This window comes from Xyrauchen texanus, chromosome 48 (genome assembly GCF_025860055.1).
Source record: "Xyrauchen texanus isolate HMW12.3.18 chromosome 48, RBS_HiC_50CHRs, whole genome shotgun sequence".
Classification (NCBI taxonomy): domain Eukaryota; kingdom Metazoa; phylum Chordata; class Actinopteri; order Cypriniformes; family Catostomidae; genus Xyrauchen; species Xyrauchen texanus.
The window spans coordinates 17,302,263-17,313,522 of record NC_068323.1 but is presented as its reverse complement, the minus strand read 5'-3'; the positions used below and the strand labels follow the sequence as shown (position 1 = coordinate 17,313,522).

At 36.2% G+C, this 11,260-nt stretch overlaps 1 protein-coding gene across 1 annotated transcript; it reads right to left on the bottom strand.

Moving 5' to 3' along the window:
- Window positions 1-1,088: 1,088 nt before the first annotated feature.
- Window positions 1,089-10,567, bottom strand: LOC127639790 (lysophosphatidic acid receptor 3-like). Its single transcript, XM_052122017.1, has 3 exons — window positions 10,214-10,567; window positions 8,371-9,127; window positions 1,089-3,277 (listed from the first exon to the last, which is right to left on the bottom strand). The coding sequence occupies exons 2-3, from the start codon at window positions 9,110-9,112 to the stop codon at window positions 2,946-2,948; spliced, it is 1,074 nt and encodes a 357-aa protein (XP_051977977.1). The 5' UTR covers window positions 9,113-9,127; window positions 10,214-10,567; the 3' UTR covers window positions 1,089-2,945.
- Between the last annotated feature and the right edge of the window lie 693 nt (window positions 10,568-11,260).

The following is an 11,260-nucleotide window of genomic DNA, read 5'->3' as shown; positions in this document are numbered from 1 at the left end:
TGTGCAAATCTCGCAGCGCAACGAATAGAACAGAATGCAGGATTCTCAAATTGCGATTTGAAGCGTCTAAAATGGTATGGTGTCCCTGCACGAGGGGCTAAAAAAAGCTAGACGAGTGCAACAAAAAACAGAACGCAGGTGTCTCGAGCCATGCTTTTAAAAGTTGATGTCTTTTTATTGACATGGAGCCTCAAAAACGTGGCACACCTGCGCAAAGCACTAAAAAAGAGCTGCACAATGCAGGTGTCTCGGGATACTTTTTTAAATGTTGAAGTTCTTTTTAAATTGGCATGTCTTCTTAAAACATGTGGTGTTCCTGCTTGAGGTGCTAAAAAGCCACGTACCCCAAAGCATAGAACAGAACGCATGTGTCTTGAGACAAAATTTTAAAAGTTTAAGTCCTTTAACTTGACATGGCAAAAAATGCTAAACGCAACTTACAAAGGTGTCCATCTGGTACGTTTATGTAGAAAAACAGAGCAGATGGAAGAAAAAAAGCATTAATTCGGTGTGAATGGTCACTAAGTGACTCTTGGGTCCAACACATAGAAAATGAATTTACGTGACTATGGCAACTTTTCTTTTACTAAATGTAATGATGTGCTTCATTACGCTGCAGTTTCCCAGTGAAATGTCCAGCAGGGGGGCGCCAAAAACAATTACAATGGTATCGTAATACATTTTAAATGTATTCCACTACAGATTACAGCATACATGCTGTAAAATGTAATTTTGTAATGTATTTCATTAGATTACTCAAGGTCAGTAATGTATTCTAAATACTTTGGATTACTTCTTCAGCACTGGTAGATTTTTCACTTGTTTTGACTATAAAAACGCAGTACAGTAAGACAAAATGTTAAAAATACATTCTCTGAAAATCAAAATATTTTATGCAGTGTTGTTTCTAAAACAATATTAATCTAATTTATCTTCTTTTAAGGATTTTTAGATATTTTTACAGGAAAAAATTAAATAAATAATTTTCAAGAATACAGTTTTTGCCCTAATATCTAAGGTCTTATAAGAGGAAAATAAATTATGATCCAATGTGAATTTTCTTGATAAATAAATATGATCATGCTGGTAACATGTGCAGGTAAAATGGCTAGAATTCAAATTTTAGCTTAAAGTAAAGCTGACAATTTACACAAGGTTTATTTCTATTTCTTCTGCGCCAAACTTACTTCAAACGTACTTCTCTGTCTGCTCGTATGAATGTAACACATCATAAGAAAGTGATTCAGCGCTGTTCAAATGCACTTTGGATCACATCATTTATATGTATTAATGTTTTCCATCTGAAAGGACTAAATATTAAATGTAACAAATGACAATAAAATGCAAAGTAATCTCTTCAGTAATCAAAATACTTTTTGAATGTAACTGTATTCTAATGACCAATTATTTAAATTGTAACTGTAGTGGAATACAGTTACTTATATTTTTATTTTAAATATGTAATCCCGTTACATGTACCTTTACTCCCCAACCCTGACTATACATAATCCATTTTATTCATAATAAGACCATATAATCCTCATTTTGTCTTACTGAATACAAAGAATTTATCTAAAAAAAATGAATTATTCTTACAAATAAAGATGTTTGAAATGCATATGCATTCTGAGAAGTTTTGTTATTTATTTCTTCAGTTCTGAAAAACTCACTTAAATGATGTATGTTGTTGACAGCATGCTACAACAATGTTTTACATTAATATTTACAACATAAGCATGATGAACATACTAAATACATGATGTGATTTCCAAAGATTTCAAGACTTCTTTTAAGACTTGCAAATACAGTACAGTATATTTACAGTAAAAGGTAAATCAACAACACAGAGTATACTGATACAATCTGTGTTGATCATTCTGAAAACAAATCTCATAGCAAATTTACAGTATCTATTGTCAAAAGCTGAATTATTTAGGTAAAATAAAATTGTAGAAGTGCGCTGCTGTCAGGGACATGGTCTGGTGTGTAATATGCATGCTCTGACATGTTATTTGTGGGTAATCCCAGTTGGTATCTGGCTTGTGTAATTTCCCATTCACACTGTATTAGCTAAATGAAATGAAATGATGTGCTTCATTACATGGTTCGCTGCAGTTTCCTAGTGAAATGTCCAGCGGGCGGCTCAAAAACGATTAAAATGGTATCGTGATACATTTGAAATGTATTCCACTACAGATTACAGAATACATGCTGTAAAATGTAATTTGTAATGTATTTCATTATATTACTCAAGGTCAGTAATGTATTCTAAATACTTTGGATTACTTCTTATGCACTGGTAGTATCTATTGTTAAAAGCTGAATTATTGAGGTAAAATACAATTTTAGAAGTGCGCTGCTGTCAGGAAAATGGGCTGGAGTGTAATATGCATGCTCTGACATGTTATTTGTGGGTAATCCCATTTGAAATCTGGCTTGTGTAATTTCCCATTCGCACTGTATTAGCTTTAATTTACTTGAGAAGTAATTTACTTACACCACTCCACTGTCTGTCCTACTGTACCAATAAAAGTGGCAATCACTCCAACTTAAAGCTGAAGTGTAATTTCTGTTGAACTAGCATCACCAAACGTGAATGTCTGCTATCAAGCAGATTTCCTGAACCCTCCTCTAGTCTGCTATTGGTCGGCCAACACAGACAGTTCTGCCCCAAACTCAAGCCATTGGTTGAGCCAATGTTGCCATGTCTGGCCGATCGGGATGCTGTGTACAGAGCAATGTTCTGATGGTGTGTTCATACTTTCAGGACTTATCGGTGACTGAATATAAAGCTGGGATACAAGTAAATTCTAAAAGTGTAACCTGCATAAAAATTACATTATTATCTCTGGGAGTGGACTGGAGAGATTTCAGAGAAATCCCACGTTGTGTTAATGAAAATGGCCTCATGGTCTTCATAGAGTCAAAATAATGTCTTTGAAGCTTCAAGACTTCAGCATCTCCTGCGTGGAGACCTTATTATCCTCTGTTGTATTTTCTTTGAGGCTGCTGCTGGTCTCCCGAACTGAGCCGCGTTGAATGTTGGCCTTGGACGACCTCTGTCGTCTGGTTCCACTGCAAACACAACGCATGAGGTTCTTGATAGTGGTCCACATCTCATCGTCTCTGTAAGAGTATATGATGGGGTTCATGACGGAGTTGAGGACGGCGAGAAGGAGCAGCCAACGTTTGAACATCAGGACGTTGCACCGCTCACAGTTTAGTCCATCCAGGAGCAGAACCACGAGACCAGGGGTCCAACAGATCACAAAAGCCCCTAAAGAGACAAATACATGGAACTGTTTTTAGAACATCTGGGCTTTAATGGTCTCAAGTTTTCAAAGCAATACAGTATGTCACGAAAGGCTGTGAATTACAGCTCTAGAGAAATGAAAAGAACAAATGTATACTAACTCTATACTAACTAAATAAACTGCATGTATGAGCCTTAGGGGGAAAATTATGTGTTGAAAAAGCCTGTTACTCTGCTTTAGCATACCTGTGTGCACTTGAGGGGACTTTAAACATCCAGTAAAAATGAGCTTGAGACCAGTTGGTTAAAGGTAATTGCAAAAATGACTAAGTTAGCTAATTCTAAGAGAAGCTCTAGCATCACACTGGCATAATTGTTGTCAAATGCAATGACACAGATTTTTTTTCTTCATTTTAAAGTGTGACTAAAGTGTTCAAATCCTTCAAGGGGGCCACAATTGATGGCTATAATATGGCTTTGCCGCACCCCTAAGCCCGACCTTTAACTCATAGCCTGTTACCCTGCTCTATGCAACCAGTGATTTTTCATGTTGTTTGATTTAACCACTTTTAAAGAATGCGATCCTGCCCCAACATGTTCAAAAACCTTTTTTTTTCAAGCCAAGATAAAGCATCTCACAGCAACAAAGCTGCCAGTAGTTGCATTTCCACGTAATTCTTTTAAGTTAACGTGAAATCCTGTCTGCACAACAAAACAAGCCAGGACACAAAGTTTTCTTTTCAGGTGTTGAGCATGCAGTGACACATGCTTCTGTTGACCATATCAATCAATGGTGGCCATGGTTGCTTTCAGATGGTAAAATTGTTGTGGAGCTTCTTCTACCAAAACCCTCCTCCTGTAATTTGAAAGTGTGATAACTGTGCTTATTTGGTAAGATGCTATGACAAACCTCATCAAATAGGGGTTCCTCTATGGTTTCTGGAATTTTCCCCATTTAAGTGAACACTTGCACCCTCTAATCAAATCTAAACACATCTGGAAGAGGAGGGTATGCCATACTTGTTGCAGATGTGAAACAATGTTCTACGTGCCTTTTAGCATATATGCATTTATTACATGGCATGTTTTCCTAAGCATAATGAACAACAGTAGGGAAAAGAACGTGTACCGCAGGGCCAAGGATTTCAAAATGGCCACAACTATTTAAAAGAGGCCTTTAAATGTTTTAAAATGAAAGACCTAATAATGGTTTCATTTCTTTGACTTGGGATGACACTACTCAATGTATAAAAAGATAAAAATGCATCACACATTATATTAGGTGTCTTTAACTACTAAGTGCTTACATTAAAATTCCAAACATTTTATAAAATGTACTTACTGTGTACATATTGTTCTCTCACAAAAAGTTTTCAGTTCCCTCGCAATAGTTTGTTTTAGCTCACAATAAGTTTTGAGTTCCCTCACAATAATTTTGGGTTGCCACGCAATAGCTTATCCTTCCATTACTACAATTAACCATAGTTTTAATACAGTAACCATAATTTAATCATATTTGTAGTAAAACCATGAAAACCAAAACTATGGTAAGCAAAAGCATGGTTAGTTTTACTATAGTGACACCATGGTAAATTTGTGATACATGTACATGTACAGTATAGAGGTTAAATATTGCTTTACTGGCAGGCTTTCCTCATTCAAAACTTTTTAAACAGAGCAGATGCACAAAAGATTAATGAAACCTTTCATGATCTCAATATCGTTAATATTTGTACCATTTAAATAATCCATTAAAAATATATTTGAGTACACGAATCGATTATAAATGTATTTGTAAATGTTTACTGTTATAGATATGTCAAATCAATTAACTCTACCCCAACCTCAAAACATAACCGCATTTCAACAATATAAAAACAAGTTGATTAATGTACAGTAGCAATCATTTGTTACACTATATTCATTTATATATATTTTATAGCCACTACTCCCACATCTACTCCAAAACCTAACCATCATTTATGGATTCATTTGATTATAGGTTTATGGAGGTTTTTGTGGTTTATTTAGTTTTTTGGCATATTCTGAAAACTCCTTTTGTGTCCCATGGCAAACAAAAATAAAATTAAATGTTTAATAAATGATTAAATGATTACAGAGTTTTTATTCATTTTAACATTTTAAACTTGGTTAAAATTATTTAATTTTATGAATTATTCACTATTAATCAATTCAAACATTACACGTAAACATTTGTAATGTTGTATGCTGTCAATATTGTGCGTTTTGGTGTCTATACAAACATAAAAGAATTTATGTTTGCTAAAACCAAACTTTCCGTAATAGTACATACGAGTTCTCATGAGATCACGTTGAACCTTTACCTCCAGACATGCCACAAGACAAAGAAACCATGTTGCATGCTGCTGAAACCAAGGCACCTGCTTTTATCTGCAGTTCATTAAAAACACAACTGATGAGTATTTGGCTGTAAACTCCACCTCACGATGACTACAGCACTACGTATCTTAATTATATAATCTCCAGACATTCTCTGTATCATCAAAAACAATCATCTAAAAACAAAGAAATTCCACAAGTAAGCAATTGGTTTAAAGAAAGGACACACATCAAGACGGTTTGATTCAGATGCCAGGCAGTGTAAAAAGTGACCTTGTGCAAGATAATTATACAGCCAGTGAGAAAGCCTGCTGGGAAGAGATAACTTCTCCACTTTGGCCCAATCTGCAACCCTTAAGAGATAGTAACTCCTCAAAACTAGTCTAAAACCAGCTTTTCCTCCCCACTACTGGAATCTCTGCTTGACTTCTGCTTTTGAGTTCCACTGAAGAAAGAAAGTCATATGAGTTTGGAACAACATGATATCCATTTAAAATGATTTCCAAACTGTGATTGTGGACTGTATCCATTGTCTCCACACAGCCCAATCAGTAAGGCTCAGATATGGTGCCTTGGTCCTGCCATGCAATGAAACAAATCGCACAATTCTGACTTTATATCTTGCAATTGCATGATCTGAAGTGGCTACTGCATGATATAAAGTCACAATTGTGTGACATTAACTCAAAATTGTGAGAGAAAGTCGTAATTGTGTGCTTAATTCGTGCAAATGCAACTATTCCTCGTAATTAGAAGAATTGAAAATGACGTAGTGCATTAACTGTGTCCTTGTTGAATGCCTGGCACGTTTCACAACAATCACTTTATGACAACAGGTGGAAAATTACAAATTAGACTATAAATACAACTGTACATTTAAATGACCTATAGATAGTTTAACATAGATCTTTATAAAATATCTATGGCAGTGATTGTCAGGAACTAATTTGATGTTTCACTACATTAACGGAGTTTGGACATGAACTTTATTACCGTCTGCTGGTGGAATCTCCAAACTGCAAATGCAGGAACTGAGCTTAAACTTTGCGTGCTGAGTTAAGACGTGGTTTTCAAACGTCTTAGCGCAATTACCTATTTCTCAGGAAAACAGCTAATTGCGGTTTGCGCCACTTCATTCACATACAAAACACCCACAGTTTGTGCGCATACACCCACGCCCTTTCAATTAGAATAAGCACTTTACGCCATAGCGCATAGCCTGCAATTGCAATAAATAAAGTACAAAATTTAAGTTGTGATTGCACAAAATAAAGTCGCAACTGCAAAAAATAAACTTGAAATTGTATGAAATAAGGTTGCATTTGCAAAGTTTTACAGACTTTATACCTTGCAACTGAGAGTTTATAGTACGCACTGGATATCTCTCAATTTCTACTTTATTTCACAATTGTGAGATACAAGTCAGAATTACCAGTTTTATTTTTATTCCGTGGCAGGATCTGGCTTTCATAGTCAGGAACCTCTTTATCAGCATCAGATCAGTAATGTGCTCCTTTTAACACATTATAAAGTATATATTTTCACATTATCATTATGATTTTAGACTAAAAACAATGTTATAAAATGTTTGAATCAACTGGCAGCCCTAATACAAGTTGTCATTTATTTTATGTTAAACAAAGCTAAATCTAAATCTTCCAAAGTTGCCCCATGGTATGTGCACCGTCGGTTGGGAATCACTGCTTTAGATTTCTACTTAAAGACAGAGCAATACAAAAAGTAGCCGAAAACCACCCTTTCATATTTTGATAACATCAGCTAATACAAGAATGGGAGGGGTTTCGTACATTGTGTCTCGTTGTGGATTAACACTTCAGAAAACCCCATTCAACTCAGATGGGTTATCTTGTCTGGTGAGTGATATGATGAAAAAAAGCATTCCTTAATTAAAAGATTTCACAGCAGATACAAAACGTAATCAATGTGTAGTAAAGAATGCTCAAAGGCACTTTAACATCTCGTGCTCAATCCTAACTTTCACGAAGACTAGATGTGTATCACACAACTACAGTAAATGTTTTCTTTCTGTCCTTACTTAACAGGAAAAGAGTGTACTACTTCAATCTAAATATTTGCCATGTCTGGACCAAAGTCGAAGAGATATTTTTTACCCACTCTGTCTTGCATCAAACTTTTTTATGGGTGGGTGGCAAGTTTGCAAGAAATGTGAGATCTTTGTGAGTTAAGATTAAATGAACATATTCAGCAGTCTGGGAGTCTTTATCATGTTTAAAAGAATAAGGTGTGGACTTTGGACAGCTCATCAGAGTTCTGGTGGCATGTGGGAAAACTATAAAGGAACATACCCAGTAATTGCTATTGAACTTTGAGTGACTGAGGAGTCACGTTTTCCTCAGTGGTTAACACCTCATCCTGACTGATACATTTCAGAGTCTGGAATGTGTGTGGGGGTTCAACATGCTGTTTTTGTGAAATCAAGGCTTTTCCCATGTTTTGTCATGCTGCTTGTAGTAAGAAATATACTTTGTAAGTGGTTAAGCCCCATAATAAGACACTAATCCAATTCTGTTATAACAAAGTGCTAGTTATTGTCTTGGATATTCATCTAACATATACAATTATTTTTCAGTTTCTATGATAATTGGTTTCAGTTAATAACATTTCCATAACACTTTTCACAATTAGTTAATTGCGGCAGCCGTAATTGTAATTCCAATTATTTTGTTCGATTTATTGTGCAGCCCTATTACCAAGTAAACCTCATTAGAACTTACCCAGTACGGTCATCACAGTTTTGATCAGCTTGATCGGTGTCCTTTTGCGATGCATAGATCCAGAGGTGTGCGCCTTCATGGTAGCCATTTTCCTCATCACATAGATGTATATTCTTAAGTATATGGACACCATAATGAGAAAAAGCACTAAGTTGGACACAGACCAGAAGATCAGATAGCTCCGGCTAAAGATTGGTGCTAGCTTGGAGCATAGGTCCAGACTACAAATACAATTCCAGCCCAAACTAGGCACCGTTCCCATAAATATAGAGAATCCCCAAACTAGGGCAATCAGTAGGGTCACCCTGCGTTTGGTGAGGTTACTGTGAACTTTCCAGTTCATGACTGAGATGTAGCGCTCAAGCGCAATCACCAAGAGGTTGGTCAGCGATGCAGAGAGACTTGCATCCAGCAAACCCTGCCGGAAGAAGTAGCCTTGCACGGTCAGTTCACGGGATATTTTCCCCGTGTTGAACATGAGATACACATAAGCGATCCCGGCGAGAAAGTCTGAGGCAGCTAGGTTGGAGAGGAGATAGTAGAAAGGGTAGTGAAATCTCCTGTTGGTGATAACTGCGGTGATTACCATAGCGTTGGCCACTAAGATGAAGCAACAGCAGATGAATCCAACACACTGAACCAGGATGAGCTGTGTTTGGTCCCATTCGTCCGAAGTTATGTTGCTGTTGTTGTAGAAAAAGCCCATAGGCTGGTCATGGTAGCAAATGTTGTACCTGGCCATCTTTAGACAAACCCACTGTCGGTGGAAAGGAGACAAAAATAAGGGTATTGTTTGGAACAAAACGAACCTTTAAAGATTTCAGTCATTCAAAAGATATACCATACTTAATATAGAATAGGGTAGCCTGCTATATAATGTAAAAGACTGAAGAATTGAATACATGAAGTTGGACTTTGAGCCTTCTGATATAAGATGTGTTTATGACTTGATATGAGTTGTTCAGATTGAAATGATTAAGAGCTATTATTGGAACAAAACACAGTATTCAAAGCTATTTTTATGGTACATACAAAACAAATAGCTTTAATTTCAAAAACAGAGACACTGCCAAAGCCAATAAAATGAAGGGGGATTTCAAACTTTGACTCTGATCTATACTTAATACATGACCAAATGAGTGAAACTTTACAATAAAGTTGTATTCGTTACCAGCGCCGGTCCTCCCTAGGCAAACTAAGCAAGTTGCTTAGGGCCCCTGATCCACCAGGGGGCCCCCACACTGTCAAAGTAATTATTATATACCGATGAGGGCCCCCACACACATTTTTGCTTGGGGTCCCCAAAAGGCTAGGACTGGCGTTGTTTGTTACCATTAGTTAATGCAATGCATAAATCAGATATATAGCATTATATGAACATAAATACATTTATAGTTCATATATTTGAGCATATATGTACATATTAATATTCAACTAGTATTTGAGAAAATATATGTTATAGATATGAACAAATATGTATATCAGTGAAAACCATATACAAACATACATTTTACAGATATTCCAATGTATCCGGTATGGAAGTTACATTAACAATGCACCCTACTTTAACAGCATTTATTAATCTTGGTTAAAGTTAGTTTCTACATATACTCATACATTTAATTGTACATTACAAGTTGAATGAGTAAACTAAACAATGAACAAACGTATTTCAAATGAACTAATATTAAGCAAGATTCATAAATGCTGTAAAACATTGTTGGCTCATGATACCTAATGGATTTACAAGTGTTAACACAAAGAGCCTTTTCACAAAGTGTTAACACTACATATAAGAGCTTAGCTTATAGGAAATGTGCAGAGATTTTTAAAGCACTCTTACCAGCGACAATGACTCGTCAGTTTCTCAGTCCGCTCTCCATTCGAATCCCGCAGTTTCACTCGATCCCAACGCGACTCTTGGCGAAGTATCCAAGAGTCTGCTGAAGTTTGACCGTGAGTTAAGGAGGAGAGAGGGAGGAATAGACTGCAGCTCAGGGCGTGGATAGCGCGCACTGGCCGCAACTATACTTCTGGTTTCAGTTGTGCTAATAAAGAAAAGAAAACGTTAAAGTGTTATGGTATTCAGAAATAACGGAGAATTGTGAATTTGTCTTAACCGCGAGCCGATGGATAAAACAAGAAGCCTAGTTACACGTGACATTGGTATGAAAATAAATGACGCGCTGATATTAAAGTCTGGAGTGTTATCAAGTGTGGTTTTATTGCGTAACATTACGCAATAACTCAGGTGTGTAAAGTAAAGGTGGGCCAAAACAAGTAATCAGGAGGGGGAAACCAGTTCCTGCTCCAAACAATATAGGCTACTAATCTACTCAAATATATAAAAAAGTATAATTGGTAAAAAAGAAAATGTTACTTCTGAATGTTATCATACTGAAATCTGATATGGACATATATTAAGACATTTATAATCTGTTAGTTCACATATTTGAGCATGCATATTTCAATTCAACTGCTAAGGAATATACACTCACTGAGCACTTTATTAGGAACACTGTGGTGCTACAGAATTAAAGTGCACAATGTGGTCTTCAACAGCCCATCTGCCTTAAGGTTGGACACGTTGTGCATTCTGAGATGCACTACTGCTAAATACAATTGTACAGAGGGGTTATCTGAGTTACCGTAGCCTTTCTGTCAGCTCGTATCAGTCAGGCCATTCTCCGGTTATCACTTATCAATAAGGCATTTCCGTCCGCAGAACTGCCGCCAGAGGTGGAAAGTAATGAATTACAACTACTCTCGTACACAGTACTTGAGTAAATTGTTTATTTACATTTTTAAGTATAAATAAATATTAGTACTTCTACTTGAGTTGATTAAAGATTAAGTAGTGAACTTCACTATAGTTATTTTTCACCACAGT